The sequence below is a fragment of the Anser anser genome, assembly GCF_964211835.1.
Source record: "Anser anser genome assembly, chromosome: Z".
Classification (NCBI taxonomy): Eukaryota; Metazoa; Chordata; class Aves; order Anseriformes; family Anatidae; genus Anser; species Anser anser.
In genome coordinates this window covers 51,449,250-51,467,012 of record NC_139723.1, presented here as the reverse complement: position 1 = coordinate 51,467,012, position 17,763 = coordinate 51,449,250, and the positions used below count along the sequence as shown (strand labels likewise).

General features: G+C 39.1%; 1 protein-coding gene across 1 annotated transcript in view; it reads left to right on the top strand.

Moving 5' to 3' along the window:
* LOC310889524 (ADAMTS-like protein 1) overlaps positions 1-17,763 on the top strand; it is a 204,627-nt gene that overhangs the window by 171,370 nt on the left and 15,494 nt on the right. Inside the window, exons 22-23 of the mRNA XM_083817104.1 lie at positions 1,441-1,620; positions 3,358-3,492. Coding sequence (XP_083673230.1) covers positions 1,441-1,620; positions 3,358-3,492 — 315 coding nt within the window. The remainder of the gene's footprint in view (positions 1-1,440; positions 1,621-3,357; positions 3,493-17,763) is intronic.

Genomic DNA, 17,763 nt, shown 5'->3' with positions numbered 1-17,763 from the left:
GACTGCCAAACTCAGATGTACTCATTCCAGATGTCTTGGCAAAGTCAACAGGTAATTCTGGAAGAGGTGGAAAAAAGGCCAAAACACTTTGATGTGGAAGAATAGGGAAAACCCTTTCCCACTTCCATCTGCACATGCTTAGTGAGGAACCTGCAATCAACCAGTCACTATAAATAGAGATAAATGGGTGGTCATTCTTAGTGAGCACAGTCAGAGGTATTTCTAGTGCCAGGATCACAAAACAGACAAATAGAGTGGCTTTTCTTTTGTAATGTGGATACACAACCGATGACGTACTCGCGGTGGGCATAGAAACATGTTGCTGTGAAATAAGGCAGGGAAAGATTTAGGTGAGCAACATAGCTTAAGCATAGTTACCCAAAAACATTCCTTTAGTCTACAATAAACACAATGGAACTGCACATTCATGCAAAAGTGGTTAACTGATTCCCACTTACAGAAGATACAGCAAATGGGATACCGTACACTCCGTCAGTTACCAGGATTAAGGATGTACTGCTCTTTACAGTAGCACACAATAACTGTTTCTCCCAGGCACAACTCCACAGGTCTGTCCCATCTATTAAAACTTCCAGTACTGTTCACATAAACCAATGGTTTAGTAGTCAGTGACACTGAATTACCTGATATAGCATACATTTCAATTGAACTAAATATCAGTATATCAAGGAAATGCTCTTTACTGCAAGAGCAGCAGTCTTGATAGCTACAGACGAGAGCCTCTTTCTACAAGAGGGCACCAAATAGAGAGGGACCTTAGATCAAAGCACATGAAGGGAAGCAATTTTTCCTGTAGTGGGTTATGAATCTGTAACAACCTGTTGTCTGAACGCTTGATCAGTGAAACTGCTTTTCTGAAGATGTAAATGCCAATTGTTTGCCTACATTCAAAAAAGAAGATTGGAGTAATTCATAGAAAAGAAAGCCATGGAGGCTTCCTAAATGCACAGAAACTACTTCTGGCTTAGGAAGTTCCTAAGCTGAACATGGGAGGATGCTGGGAGAGCGTTAGCAGGAAGCATTGCATATGCTTGTCCTTTTCTTACTCTTCCTGAGGCACCAGCTTATGGCTGCTGCTGGAGACAGCATACTAGGCTAGATTAACCTTCATTCTGATCCCATATAGACTTGCTTTTAAGAGTGATGAGTTCACTGTTAACTTGTACAACCTTAGGGAATAAAAAGGAAGACTTCAATTCTGTTTTAATTCTTCTGCTCTGTCTCAGAGGTATCTAAGATATACAAGGTAGACAATGTGAAAGAGTTGACTCAACAGTTCTGAACTGCAAAAAGATGTTACTTGAAAGTCATGTTAAAAGCTTAATTGTTTTGTCTTAAACATTTTGTCTGCAGTAACTGTGACACTGTTCAGCAACTACTATATCTTACTTGTGTTACGTGTTGTCAATGTTTTTCCAGGTGTTCCTGAAGCAGAAGTTACTTGGTTTAAAAATAAGGTCAAGCTGTCCTCTGCTCACCACCTGCATGATGGGTTGCTGCTAATTGCGAATGTTTCTCTGGCAGATCAGGGTTTATACTCCTGCAAGGCAGCCAATCTTCGTGGGGAGGTAACTGAAAGCTCCCAGCTGTTTGTTCTTGGTAAGTTCAGGGTATTTTGCATGTGAAGCCGTAGGAATATGGCTGATGGCACAATTAGCCTTCAGAATTAATCAGAGAACATGGAGAGAGGGAACGACATACAGACAAAATGTTTGAACCCAGGGACAGCCCCTCCCAGCCTTGACATATCCGGTTTCACTCTTTCAGACCTACTGGCTAAGAAAAGCATTTATTAACAATTTCTTAAAGTGGCTCTCTTGAGATGAGATTGATGCCACTTTTTTCCCTGTGAAGTGCTCTGCTTCTGCTTGGCAGTCTTTCTGGTACATGGCTGTGTGGTACTGACCCATTTCGTATCAAACAGGTGCATAAACACAGTGCACTTTAAAAAAACACTTCCCAAGTTCAGTGAAGGGTGAAGTTTACTTTTTCTTGGGTTTCCAAATAACAGGCAGAAAGCCTGTCTGGGTGATTTGAAAAGACAATGTCAGCTGTGAAATATGGGTGGAAGTGTTACCTGGTGGTAACTGAATGTGTGGGAAAGGGCTTTCCTTTCCTAGCAACTCACCTCTATTATTTCTCCCTGCCTGGAAGATGAATGATCCAACCAGACTATGTAAATGCTTTAGTACATTTGATAGTGAAGTGTCAAATTTTGAAACCATGTTATTGGTACAAAATCACTAAAGCAGCCAGTACAGCTCTCATCTTTCATTACTGGAGTGAGCATAGGTCTTATGGATGATAGAGCTTCCAGAGGAAGTTTTAAAGTGAGATTTCTTACAGTTTCACAGATAACACTAAAGTCCCTGTAACAGCATTCACATGATTCCCTTATGAATCCAGACTGGCTCTAGAAACTGAGTTGAAAAAAAAACTACAATAAATATCAGCTGGGTTTCAGGCTGTACATCAGAACTCCCACAAGATTTTTAAGTCCTTTTCTGACCTCTAAAAATGGCTTATTTTTTAAAGGTTCAAAGTTACTGTGGGTTATGTAAGCTTTTGCTTTTAGGCAAATCACATTTTTAGTTTCTTGGTGGAAATAAATAGTTCAAGCATCCATGTACTTCTGGTGTTGAATATGCTGAGCAGCAGAAATATTGCTCAGTTTGTGCTGTGATCTTATTGAAAAGTGATGAGGCCACCATTCACTTTAATCAAATATTCTATAATTTCCACAACAAAAAGAATTCAGAATGATAGGCAATGCAATCAATTTTTAAAATAGTGTTACTGTTGCTAAAGGACTAAATCGTGCAGTTCTCAGTGTAGACTGATCCTCTTGAGCTCTTTGAGCTCTTAGTCCTTTGGAGCTCTGCCTAAGTATACCACAGGATTTGACAGGGTTATAACCATATTTAGTCAGGGCTTGATTCAGTCTGTAGCAGACATGAAAAGTTTTCCAGTGACTGCCATGGACATTTGATTAGGCTGCTATGCTGTATAAATTTGCCCTTTATTCCAAGCTGCTGTATCTCCTGATACCACATACTCTCATTACATATGAAAATGGTCAACCCAGAATGCCATGGTAGCCTTTAGACATAATTTCTTTTATTGTAGCCATACTGATCTAGATGTTATTTTAATACTTTCTCTAGTGTCTTACCTAATATCAAATAAAGCACACCTTTAGTAATTTCCTGAAGTTGCATAGAGTGCCCCTTTGAAATGATAATGTTGCAACATGACCAATAATGCACCAGTGGGTAGTGGTGTTTTTTTTTCTGCTATAGTGTTGCTTATCACTTCAGTTTCCCAATCTGTTACTAGAGCCTCCACGACCCCTTCCTAACCTAGAAGACTTGACAGCAGTGCTTTTCAGCACTGGGACCAGACCTCCTTCAGTGTTGACCTCTCCTTCAGGAACAAAAATGGCCATCAGTCCAGGGAGCTCTGCTCTCATAGGTAAGTCAAGTGTTTTATGATTATTTTTTTTTTTAGATTAAAGAGGGTTCTTTACATTACAGGTTTAGATTATCTAGACATGGAGCACTGGGACAGTCCTTTGGCAGTCATAATAATTGTCAGAGTGTTTTCAGAACTTGAAAACTCTTTTTTATTAATTAAAAAAAAAAAAGTCCTCTTATTAGTGTTACGCCCCAATGCTGCATGAAGAGTAAGGTCTCCATTGTGCCACACTTCATAACACCCTGTAAGAAGCAATCTGTGACTTAAAAGGCTGGCAATGTTGTTCAACACAAGACATGGAAAACTAGCAAGTCAGTTGATCTAAGAAAAGAAATGCTTGTGGATCTGTTTTTCTGTTTCTTCTGCATTTGTGTACTAGTCTTCCCATATGCCTGCTATCCGTATTGTATGTAGTCCTTCTCCAGAACAGTTTCTAGAGTTTTCCCTATCCCTCTAGCCTTGCTTTTACTCTTACAAGCTTTCTTTTAATCCTGTTCATTTCATTCTTCTTTGTTATATCACACAAGCAATGTGTGCAGAAAGCAATATAAGGAAATAATCCCCAACGAAATGTTTTCCCTGTCTTCACTATTTTTTTTTGCTTTCCATATATCTTTCTCTTCTCTACACTCCAAGTTTTGTTAGAGGCTGTAAACTCTTTTCATATCTGTGAATGTGATTTGTTTACAAAGAGAATCTTACCCTTTTCTAAAGTTCAGGGCATGTTTATTTTAAAATTAATTTTCTCACACTGATCTTCAGCCTCTAATTACTATCAGGCTCAGATAGGCAAACAGCTTCTCCAACAGTCTTGGTACTGTATATGGAGAAATCTCATCAAGTTTTGCAGTTTCAGAACAATCTTTTACCTTTTTAGAGGTAAGAATCTGAAACTTTCATCGAAGGGTCTGTAGCTGTCTGATTGTTTAAAGTTCTGGTCTCTGTACCTTCCATTATTTTTAACATTTAGTAACATTTCTGACATTTAGAAAATCCTAATTTTAGGATTTTCTTTTCACAATGGAGGCTTTCTATTTACGTTTTTAGTTTTGCGGTGTTTACTTTACCCCAGTGCTAACATCTGTGTACATTTGCAATAGCTTTTAGCATGCAGCTCTGTATTACGTTTCTGCTTGCACAAAAACTGCAGTAAAATAGTCCTTGTTGTGGGGAATATCTGAAGGTATTTATTAGTATCGAATAAATCATTTTGAGTAGGTTTTATTGTATTCACTGTTGTTAAGACTGGGTCATGCTCCTGTTTCATCCATTTCCTCTCACTTTTCCAGAGAGAGATCTTTAAGTTGCAGGGATATTTGACTGTTTGAAAGCAGTAATCAAATGACAAAGGGTGTTCTTCCCTGCCTTTGTATAACCTCTAAACTAATTTTATTTGGCCATGTTGCCCTGTACCTTGCCCTTCCACTTCAGGGGTAAAAATCTCCATGAATCTTAATAGCAAAATAGCAAAGCAGATTCCTTCTTGAGGCAATTCCCTCAACTTCACTCAAGTTTTACTGACCTGAGTTTGAGGCCTGTATTACTAAAACCTGAGGAAAGCTCCTGAGAGATTTTTCCTAATGAAAAAAACAGCATGGGATGGGCTATCTAATCAATTACTAAGCTACAGACCAGTGTGCTTTGTCGAGTACAAATATGGAAAGTTGAAAAATAAAAAAAAAAAAAAGTGAAAGTGAAAATATACATTGTCTGAATACATTTTCTGTAGCTGTCCCAAAGAATCTGGTTTCATTCACAAAGAGAACAACCATTACTGAAAAAAAAATAGGACTCAAGTCAGCTATTTTTTAATCTAAACCTAGATTACAGTGTACTCATATCAGTATAAATCATAGTCACAGATTCTGTGTTTTATCCCATACTTAGTCTCCCCACAGCCTTCCAGTATAGTGTGTGAGTTTATCACAGACTTCTGGAAATTGTTGTGGTGTAATCATGCAAGCAGCTAAGGACCACACAGTTGTTCACCCACTCTCCCACTACAACAGCTGGATGGGGGAGATAATCAGTTAAAAAAGATAAACTTGTAGTTGAGATAAAGGCAAATTAATATCAAATAAAAAGGAAAAAGAAGAAGGAAGGAAGGAAGGGAGGGAGGAAGGGAGGGAGGGAGGGAGGGAGGGAGGGAGGGAGGGAGGGAGGGAGGGAGAAAGAGAACAATACCCAATGCAAGTGATGCACAAAACAGTTGCTCACCACCAGCAAACCAATACCTACACCTTCCTGAGCAACACCCCTGCCTGGCCAGCTCCCCACAGTTCTCTTACTGAGCTTAACATCAGATGGTATGGAATACCCCTTTGGCCGGTTTGGGCCAGCTGTCCTGGTTCTGTCCCCTACCAGTTCCTTGTGCACTCCCCGCCTCATTGCTGGCAGGGCAGCATGAGAAGCTGAAAAGTCCTTGTATAAGCAGTGCTCAGCAACAACTAAAACATCACTGTGTTGTCAACATTATTTTCATCGTAAATTCAAAACGTAGCACCTTATCAGCTACTGTGAAGAAAATAAATTCTATCCCAGTGGAAACCAGGAGAACCTGATCCTCGGAAATTGCAGGATAAGAGAATTTGTTGAGTAGGGAATAAAATAGGACATGCGTAAACGAACAGACTGAAGCGTGAAGTAGTGTTAAGTGAGCTTTGGGAAAATGTACATGTTAAAGGAGTGGAGAGACACCAGAGGTTAAAAATGAAGTTAGAAACCTGGATAAATTCAAATAAGGGTTTGTCAGGGCTTAGGAAAAATGGGAGTCAGAGCTTCTTTAAATATTGTTTTGTGCCTTGGGAAAAATTAAAATAAAAAGAGAGAGAGAAAAAAATAGCAACAAAAAAATGAAGTTACAACTGAGAACTTGCGGAAATTAACAATGGTATAAAATACAACAATTGACAGGCTGAGCTAAAAGGAAAGGACTAGAACCTCCAGACAATCATACATCCTATGCATTTTCTCTGACATATAAGTAGAATTGTGCAATGCTTCCACCATCATGTCAGTCATTTGAAATAGTGAACTTGCTCTCCAGGATCAATTTCTATGGGCTTCTTCTACATAAAGTTTAGCAGATAAGCAGAAGGGAAATATCAGGGCCATAACACAGAAGTCTGGTTTGTAGGTCTTCCTTGCTCATAGTTAAAGATCCTTCAGCAGTCACTTCTGTGCCTTTATAATATAAACAGAAGAAAAAGTCTATTAAACATCCATGCTCTGCCCAATGGAGTCAGCAAAGCTCCCATTAAGATCTATCGTAAAATACCTTTTTTCATGAGCTGATAGGAACATTTTGTATTGGTTACTTTATTTTTTACTTCTAAAGGGTTGAGATTTCAGGCAGTTTTCTAGGCTAAGCTCATCATAGTATCACAGAATCACAGAATGGTTTGGATTGGAAGGGACCTTAAAGACCATACAGTTCCAACCCCCCTGCCATGGTCAGGAACACCTCCCACCAGACCAGGTTGCTCAAAGCCCCATCCAGCCTGGCCTTGAACACTTCCAGGGATGGAACATCCACAGCTTCTCTGGGCAGCCTGTGCCAGTGCCTCACCACCCTCATATGAAAGAATTTCCTCCTTACATCTAATCAAAATCTCTCCTCTCTTAGTTTAAAGCCATTCCCCCTTGTGCTATCACTCCATTCCCTGAGTGCCTCTCCCGCTTTCTTGTGGCCCCCCTTTAGGTACTGGCAGGCCGCTATAAGGTCTCCCCAGAGCCTTCTCTTCTCCAGGCTGAACAACCCCAACTCACTCAGCCTGTCTTCACAAGAGAGGTGCTCCAGCCCTCTGATCATCTTTGTGATCCTCTGCTGGACTCACTCTCACTGTAATGCATCCATGTCCTTCTTGTGCTGGGGGGCCCAGAGCTGAATACAGGTGGGGTCTCACAAGAGCGAAGTAGAGGAGGAGGATCAGCTCCCTTGACCCACTGGCCACGCTTGTTTTGATGCAGCCCAGGATACAGTTGGCTTTCTGGGCTGCAGGTGCCCATTGCTGGCTCATGTCGAGCTTCTTATCCACTAACACCCCCAGGTCCTTCTCCTCACGGCTGCTCTCGTTGCCCAGACTGTATTTGTGCTTGGGATTGCCCTCAACTGAGGGGCAGGGTCTTGCACTTGGCCTTGTTGAACTCCATGAGGTTCACACAGGCCCACCTCTCAAGCCTGTCCAGGCCCTTCTGGGTGGCATCCCTTCCCTCCAGGGTGTCAACCACACCACAAACCTTGGTGTCATTGGCAAACTTGGTGAGGGTGCACTCAATCCCACTGTCCATGTTGCCAGCAAAGATGTTAGACAGTGCTGGTCCCAATACCAGCCCTAGGGTGACCACTTGTCACTTATCTCCAGCCGAACATCAAGCCATTGACCACAATTCTTTGAGTGCAACCATCCAGCCAATTCATTATATCATCTGGTTAGAAAGCATAGTGTAGACAGTGGCATAGACTGCTGTTTACACTGCTCTTTTGCAACTGTTGGAAGGATGTATATAGTTCTGCATTCCTCCCCAGACCTCATGTTCATTGCCAGGTTGTATAATACCCACTTCTGTGTAATCTGCAGATCACAAATCTGAATGCCATGTCTTACTTCAAAGCAGGAGCTAGAGCACCCATCAGCTCAGAATTATTTCTGGTTTTGACAGTAGTGGGAACTGACAGTCAGTGATGAGCGGCAGACAGTCACCTGCTTTCTAACATCCTCGGTTTATGGTAGGCACACACAGGCTTTATAACACACACGCATAGAAACAGTAGTAAATTTTTGAAGTGACATTTCTTTGGAAAACTTTCAGGTTAGATCTTAATCTTATGAACGTTTCTGGGTTTGAGACTTCTTTTTTAATTTTCATTACAGTTTTCCTGAATGTTAATAGTGAAACAGCTATGGGAGACATTGCCCTTTTCCTCAGAAAATAAATAAATAACATACGTATATATATATCCTATGTTTGCTTCATAGTAATAATTTCTTTTTTTTAACAATATTCATTACCATATGACTTTTATAAGGCCTGATTAATTCATGGAATTATCTTTTTGAACTCAAGAACATCCTAAATTCATGTATTTTCAGTAGATTTTCTTTATTTATGCTACCAGTATCAGTGAATTCTTTGACGCAACTCCCTGAACACATTTCCATGGGTCCTGAGCATTTTAAATGTTTATTTGGCAAAATCAAAATTGTATGACCCAGTGTTCATGACTTCTGACAGTTGTGCAGAAAAGGGTTTGGGGCTATAAAGAATTTTTGTTTTCATTTAGGTTCAAGCTTATGGTGTCCTGTATGTGAAAACATTCCAGTGAGAAACTGAAAATCTTACAAACTGGCAGGAATTCACTACAATTTCATAAATTTGATGTAACTTCATTGGAAACCTTTGTTGACTTATCAAAAGATGCAAAATATAACACAAAAATATTTCCTTATCTTAGCACAGAAGAATACTACGATCATTGCAGTTACGTGGCATAGTGAAAACTGAAGCTTTATAAAGGTGAATTACATTTAAGTGAAGAAAATTCCAGGAACATGGGAAGATAGGTCAGGAATTAATATTTCTAAGAATATAGAAATGTAGGAGTACATATGAAAGGTCACAATGAAGGAAAAAACAAGAGGAAGGAGAGTGTATTTTGATTGCTTTTAGCAGCACATTGTTTCTTGGCATGTGCTGCTTTATCTAAATATTTTGTTGCAGATAAGCTGCATGAGTTGCACAGAAAATGGCTGTGAACACATTTGATAAATCATTCCCCAAAGCTTCAGGTTAATGCCCCACATGTTGATAAATATCAGCAGAAATTTTTATCAAATGTGAGGACGTTTGAAAATATAGTTTGCAACTGAGGAAATTGAAGGAGGGATTTTGCATTGTACCCTATATATAGTTAAATACAGGTTTTTGTCTGTATTTATGAGGCATCCACAGGAAAAGATGCACCTTTATTTCAGAATGCAAGACAAGCTCATGAATTTAGAAAGAAAGAGAAGCATAAATATGTAAAAAAGCTAGGACGTGAAACGAAAAGTACATCTAACTTGGCACAGTGCAGGGCTTAAGTAATGTCTCTAAAAACAAAAAAAAAAAAGGCAACCCAGAAATATTAGATATTGTAGTAATGGAAGCTAGGCTATCTGTTATGTATACCTGCAATGCATACTTTTAAGGCTTACTATACATTGATGAGATGTTCACATTTTGACCAAATATATATAGATAGATAGATAACAGCTTTTTTATTTTTTAAATCAAAAAGGAAGATACCATCATTATGTAAATTCTTGGCCTTTATTCTGGTTTTATGCTTTGGATTAAATGAAGCTGGTGCAAGTCCTGGAGCACTATGGCTATTCTAATGAATCTGGAGACGTGACTGACCCTATTAGAAAAAGTCAGGGCATTTATTTGAAAAATGGTTTTCATCCCCTTTTATTGCCTACTCTAGTCTCATTGGAATCTGAGCTGTGCTTTTGCACCTCTAAATAGGATAAACACCATTTCCCTACGTCACAGAGACATTATGAGGACAAAGACGTGGAAAGATACTGATCCAGTCAGCTCTTCCAGTATTGCAACTGTGTAATTATCATATTTTCCATGTTGTCATCCCCAGCTTAGGACTCTGAATTTTCATCTTTCCAGGCTACGCTTACATCTGCCTCTATGTATTAATAAATAGCTTAATAAATAAATAAATCCATACAGGTAGGAAATACTAAAAATAACTGTAAAGTTAGATGATAAAGTGTATCATCAAAGTTTTATGACCAGAAAAGTACAGTCAACTGGAAAAAAAAAAAAGTAATATTGTTGTTCCATATCAAGTTTGCTCACTTCACAAATCAGAACACAGTTTTACTAACTGCCAGTCCTGAAAATACAGTCCTGGAAAGCAGGTTTCTTTCTGTTTTTATGTTATCCCCAGTGACGAGAGAGTTAGAGCAGCTTAGCTGCCAATTTCTCTGCTGTTTGAAAATACAGAAAATGGCTGGACTACAAGTTCCTGTCCTGCAAACAGCTACACTACTTAATAGTGAAGCTATTCTTCAAGCAAAGCAACAATAACCTTTTGCTTAAAAGATACAAAGGATTCCAGTTATCAGCAGCAGTATTTCCCTCTCATTTTCCTTTTACCAGCTATAGTATACTCCCCTTATTTTCCAGCAGAGCCACTTAAATGTCCAGAAGAGGCCTCAGAAAGCAGAGTGTGAAAGCATTTTTGTAGCCACCTTGCCTTCAATGGCCATATTTTTTGTGTGAATAAATGACTTACTCTGAAAGGGGCAACTGCATTGGAACCAAACCCTGAAGTTCAGGAGGGTTTTCAGTCTAGAGGACCCGTTCAAACCTGTGGCTAGTATTTGCCTCTCTGCATATTTGAGAGTCCTCTAGGTGTGGCACTGAACAGAAGAATTGACCTAAAACTTTTTAATATGTTCTGGGGTGCTTTGTTGTGAGTCAAGTGCTATGCAGCTGGCTACTTTAGGAGGAGAAGCAGTTCAAACTAATACCATGATTACAACCAGACTTTCTAAGCAGAACAGAAAAAAGTTAGTGCTGCAATTTGTTGCTATGTGTATTGCTCTTGAGCCAGAACATTTGTAAACATAAGACTGTTATTTATTTAAAATCAGTATGAAAAGCAATAAATGAACCTGATGAACATGACTGAACCCACCAGCATGCTCTAGTCATGTTTCATGGTATACTCAAGGAAGAATATCTGTTTGAAACATAAGAAATTTTCCTTTGTTCCCTTTTCCCCTTCCTCTCCCTACCATAAGCCTCTTCTAAATTTTCCTAGGTTCTGTGAATTAGTGCTACAGTTGGAAATGGGATGTAGAAATACTAAGTAATTGACAATATGTGCAAAATGTCAGTAAATATATAACTCATGAGTAATTATGATTAAAGCAGTGTTTGTGCTCCCCTAAGAAATGAGGCAGCTGCAGAAATTGTGCAGTAAGAGTCAGATAAAATCATGACTATCTATGAAGTTACTTTGCTACAACATCATTTTTCCCATCTCCTCTCACTCTGTAATAAATTGGACATCACGTTAGAAAAGTAGTTCTAATGCTAAAGAATGTTTTTGGGGAAAACTTTATATTGCGCTAATAATATTTCCACTGTGTTGAGGATAAAGCACCAGGTGCATCCATGAGATAATCTGTCCGGTTAATTTTGTTTCCCATCCCATTCCATCTTTGTCTCCACGGAAACACTGCCTCATCACACTTCGAGAATTCCCATGTAAGTTACATCTCTGTGAGGATAAGATTTAAAATGAGTATCAAAAGTGTGCCATTATAATCATTTCTAGTTCCCCAGTCGGACACTGTCACATTCTTTTCCATTCTAAAAGTTACGTAATGTTCAAATAGCATTGCAGTATCTTCCTTCTGCATCAGGCTACGCTACTAGCCTTTTGATGAAAAGCGTGGATTTTCATTTGAACATGACTACTGCGTACAGTTCACAGTGTGTATGGTATGTAAAGCACGTTTGCCTGGTCAAACACTGACCATGCTGATATAGTGTTTGTTCTTCAGGCAGTCAGGCTCTGGTCCTGCTGCTGCAGAGCTCTGAAAGCAGAGTTAAAAGAGCAATGTCCTCAAGACAACCTGCTGCTTCAGTGTGGCACCATGAATGAGCCAGTATGACAACCACTGATCCAGCAGTGGTCAAAAATGCTGCCACATAAAATAATATCGCTGGCTTCAGGGGCAATATCTGTATAGTTCTGGTTTTGTGGCAAAAGCTGCAGCCCTTGAACTCATGACTTTTCCAGGAGCAGTGGCCTAGATTCTGTTCTAAAATATCCACCAAGGCATATTCTGGTGAGAACTAGGGCGACGAGACTCGCCACAGGTGTCCCAGTCTGACCTGTCAGTCTGCCAGCTCCTTCACATAAAACATTGTTGTGCCTTTTACACAACTTAAGCTTTGCCCTAGAATAAGTGTTAAGGGAGTTTCAAACACCATGGGATTCCTGACCTGTTGACTAAAGGGCTTATCCATTCTCAATTCTGAAACACCCTCTCCCTCCACGTTGGTTCTCAAGACCTCCCCTGAACTGCTAAAGCACTTTGTTAATCAGACAGAAGTTACAGTCCCCTCTGGAGCAAGCAGCCCTGGCTGCCCTGCAGCTATCTGTCCCCCACCTCCTCTGCTCTGTGTTTGTTATTTTCCTTGCACCACAGAAGTTTCCTGAGTTGCTGAAGTCTGAGGATGCAGCAAGTTTATATCAGCTTAATAAATACAGAAAGGTTTCTATAGCAGCACTGGCCTTCACAGCTTGGACTGCTAATCATGTTTTGTGCTAGCTCTTGCTCTGTCTCCTTGTCAGACTCCTAGTGCTGCACTGCTGCTCAGTGCATGCTCCACCTGACTGTTTTGAGTGCTGTTTTTCCTCCACAAATATGTTTGTGCAGTTAACCTGGAGTAGTAGCATCAGTGGAGCAGAATGCTATTCTGAAGTATATTCATTTCTGTCTTTGCCATGCACTGAACAAGCCCATCAAAGTTATCTAAGGAGGCCACTTCAGCATTGTGTCCATTCTTGTAGGAACTGTTTTCATCATTTCTATTTATTTTCACCATTCCTGATTATTTTCATCCCAATCCTTAGTCGTACAAGATTATCAGTGTGTAGGATTCCAATTTTCAGAGTTCTTATTAGAAAACAAGCTTTTTTACTAAAGTTTGAAAACTCCCTTGCTTTTTTATTGGGCCCACCATGTGGCCCATGTATATTTGGGAACATTTTTACAACTTCTCTGAGGCAGGGAACGGGCCTAACTCAGGTTTTGTTGAATATGGTGTAAATTTAAAATGCTATGTAAATGATATCAAATAACATCAACATGTGTGGCATTTGGTAACTAGTTTAGGTGTTTTGAAAACAGTTTAAAAGCCATGTTATATATTTAATATAGTAAGAATATAGTAAGTTTCAACTGCTCTTTGGAGTCTTAAATAGTTATTTAAAGTACCAAATACCTTTTTTTTTTTTGATGCTACTGTCATCAGTTGAATTGGCATATTTCGGAATTCCTAAATACATGCCTTTCCTTGTCTAGCATAAACTCATGTTCATTTGGATTTCTTTAAGTTATTAAAAACAAAGGTTATACTTATATTAACATTGATCCTTTCTTCTGGGGATTTCCAGGATTGCATTACCCTTTGTGAGTTTTATTTTATACACTGTATGAAAGCACTGAGAAGTATATTTCATAACAATTTTCATAACAACCTGAATTAACAATGTCTGTTTAAATTTACACTTTCTGCTTACTATATGAACAAATCTTCACTGTTTAAGAAGAACTGTAAAGGCTTGTCTCTTATTTTTTCCACTTCAGCAAACAGACTTTGCTTAGGGATTGTAAGACTTTCAGACATGATCTTACCTTACCTGCATTTGCTTAAAATTTCATAGAATCATGCAATATCGCAAGTTGAAAGGGACCTACAAGGATTATTGAGTCCAACTCCTGGCTCCACACAGGACTACCTAAAAATTAAACCATATGTATGAGAGCGTTGTCCAAACACATCTTGAACTCTGGCAGACTCGGTGGCATGACCATTTCCCTGTGAAATATGTTCCAGTGCCCAGTCACCCTCTCCATGAAGAACCTTTTCCAATACCTCCCATCAAATTTTTCCTTTCATGTTAGATACAAGAGGGAATTAAATTTACCTCTTTTTCTCTAATTAAATGAGAGAACTATTTGTCAGACAAATGCAAATGCATGACAACAATCTATGTTTTAAGAATAGCTATCGTTTTGAAACACAGTTCTCTATTTTTTCCTTCTATTACAAACTGTGTTTAGGTTAGTGCATAACTTGTTTGACATTTTTGCCATTGCTTTCCATGCAATTCTGTGGACTTAAGTTAGCAACCTGCTAAAAGGAATAGGGTCTAGAGTCTAGAGTCAATAGCATTCACATTTCTTTGTCATTCAAGTCTGCGGGTGAGCAATGGGAGTATACATGCTACATATTTTGTTCTTTGTGCAGTAGCCCAGAGTCTTTCTATGGCTACAGTCATACAGTGAATGTCACAAATATATAACGGGGACTTGAATTTCATCTGCACTGTACATTTGCTCTTTCCTCTCAAGAAATTATTAGAATTGTTGTGAAACATTGATCTTCCTTTTCCAAATACCCCCTCGTTATCCTTGAAATATTAACATCATTCCTACTAAAAGATGCAATTGGTATTAGGTTTTTGTTTGTTTGTCCAGCTTTTGCACATCTGTGACTCATTCTGGCTTTGAATGAGTTCAGAGCTGTGGCGGGCTTTGAAAGGGAGGCTGAAGGCAATATTTTCTTTCTCTAGGTAAGAACTGAAGAAGGTCCCTCTCATGCCACAACTTCTGCCGCTCAGAACTAGTCCCAAAAAAAATTCTCCTCCCCATCTCCCTAGGTGTCTTGACATACTAACACTCTGCAATAGCTGGGCTGTTTGGAAGTACAGCCAGTTTTTCCTTCTCAAGCTGTTTGTTGCATTATAGGGACAGATGTTGAGCTTTGGAAGGATAAAGCCATCAGTGTCCACAGGAATGGAAGGAAGTAGAGAATATGTGTTGTTAATCTGCATTAAATTGCATTTAAATTTTTCCTGGGAGATTAGAAATGGGTATTAATGGAAGATTTTTTTTTATTGTACTCTGTTTCTCACTTAATATGCATAAAACATTATCCCATAGTTTATGCGTCCATAAATGTGGGAAACATAGAAAATGTCACTTGTGAAATGTGCGTGATTCTTGTTCTGCATAGACCAATAAGGAGTATCCATTACATACGAGTCTCTTAGGCGTTAGTAAAGTTTTATTGTTAAATGTGAAAAAATGTAATAATTACTCACTGGTAAAGCATACCAAGGGAACAGAATTTTTTTTTTCCCCCCATATTACTGATTACTGGCTGATCCTTTAGCTAGTATTTTATTTACACATTTTGAAAGAAGAAATAGTATACGAGATCAGTGAAATAGTAACAGGAAGACTATATGGGTCTGCTTGGCAATAAAATTTTTAAAAGAAAAACAGGCATGAACTAGAACCAGTTGCACACTGAAATCGATTTCAGGTCCTCTGCATTTAATGTCAAACTGACCTTTCTGCTTTCTTCATTTATCCTGCTCAAACCATTTGCAAATGCCAACAGTAAAACTGAATTCACAGCATGTCTTTGTCAGTTGTCATGGCTATATGCTGACCTGTGAAAACCCCTTCAATTATCTTACAAGTCAAGCAGTATTCTGTAGGGAAAAATAATATGGCCACTTACTGTTAAGTTTGTCCATTTCCTGAGTATTCCTTTGTTTTCTATTGCTTTTAACTTACACAACCTTAAACCATTTAGGCTGATACCTTTCACATCTCTTATTTAGTGGAGAATTAGTATCTCCTGGAAAATGGTAGAGCTGTTTCTCAGAACAAGAGAAGGAAAAAACATCAGTACTTAGAAAGGACAAAAGGCGTAAGGTAAAATGAAGCAAATGCAGTGGAAATGTAATGTTAGAAAGAGAGCTGCCAAGGATAAAACTACATTAGACTTTGCCAAGGAAATTAAAAGAAATAACAAAGACTCTTTACCCTTATAAATAAAAGGGGAACACAGGAAGAGAAGTGACCTCTGTGAGCAATGAGCAATCTCTCATTCTCCCTTTTTCAACTCTTTCTTTTTCTTTATTTTTTTCTTCTTTTGAGATTTAGCTGTATTACCTAGACCTTTGCCAGTGAAACGTTACCATTGCAACTGCACAGGCTATTGTGTACCCTATGGGTCTTCTGCTGGGGAGTCCTTGCACTCACTAATATGTATTTCATAAAGAGTGAACCAGCCCTAAAGGGAAGTCTTGTCTAACCAATGCCTTGCCTCACAGAGGATGCAGGCAGGGCATGAGGAACAGAGTCAAGCCACATGTGGCTAGCGTACTGGTGAGAGGCCTACTGTTCATCCTCCTGAGTGGCAAACAGCCTGAGAAGTAGATGTAGGTGCTGTGAAGACCCCCTTCCCAGTCCCTGGATCTGCCTCTCGGCATGTAATTGTCTGTGACATGCCATGGGTCAGTCACCACTGGCTTTTTCCACCTTGAATGAATTCTTCTTGTTTGTATGAGCAAGCAAACTTTGATTCTCATGTGCAAGGCAGCATATTCTGCTACAGAGTTAGTGTAATTGGAGGTATGATTAGTGGCAAAAGGCAGATAAGTAAAGAATACAGCAGCCCAATTCCTAGTGTTACTTTAGGGAAGTGACTAAAGTCAAAACAAGGTTAGAAAGGGTCCTCACTGCAGAGACAAAAGGACAAAAGTGATTCATTATACGTTAAGTGTTAATTTAAACAGAACAGCATAAAGCTGCTGTACAAGCTAACAACCAGTGTAGACTGCACCCCTAGAAACGTAGCCAGACCTTTTATGTATCAGAGAGATGCTGGAGCTTCAGGACCAGCCTAATTCACAAGCAGTCCAAATAATGTACAGGTTCCCTTCAGCATGGCTTTTCTGATTCCCCATCCCTGAAGTCGATGTGGATGGTTTGCATCATGGCAATTGTCCAGTTCTTTCTTTTTCCCCCAGGAAATATGCAAGGTAACTTATCTATCTGTCCATTGATACTCATCTATCTTTCCATCGATTATCAAGTCTCACAAAATTTCTGCTGTGTACAGTTCATCAGTGAAGCCAGCAAAGTGTACAGGTGGTAGGAGGACTACAGGAAACAATAACATACAGATACACCCCCTCCATTAGCTCAAAAGGCAAAGAATTCACCGTGAACCTAAACCTCATTAGTTGATCTGATGATAAGTAGGCACTCCCAAATGATGCTACAGATTCGCCAGTTTTCTTCAGTTGCTAGGTTTGGTTGGCTTGGATTGACGAATTGCTCATCACTGAGATAAACAACCTCTAAAAGCTCAGTTCTATCTTTGTTTTTTCAACATTTTTTTATGCAATGAAAAATTTGTGATAACTTTTGTGTAAATAAAACTTCTAATGTTTAATACATTAAAATTAAAACAAAAAAAAAAAAGAAAAAAAAATGAGAGAAAGGTGGTCCTGTGGCTAAAATAGAGGAGTTGGAGGGCAAGTTCTGTTTGTACTGCTTGCTGAAAAATGTTTCTTGAGCTTATGCTAGGTGTGTAACTTCACTCTGCCACTTTCCTGAATACTGAAATGAGAATGATTTAAATTAATGGGAACCTTAGAAT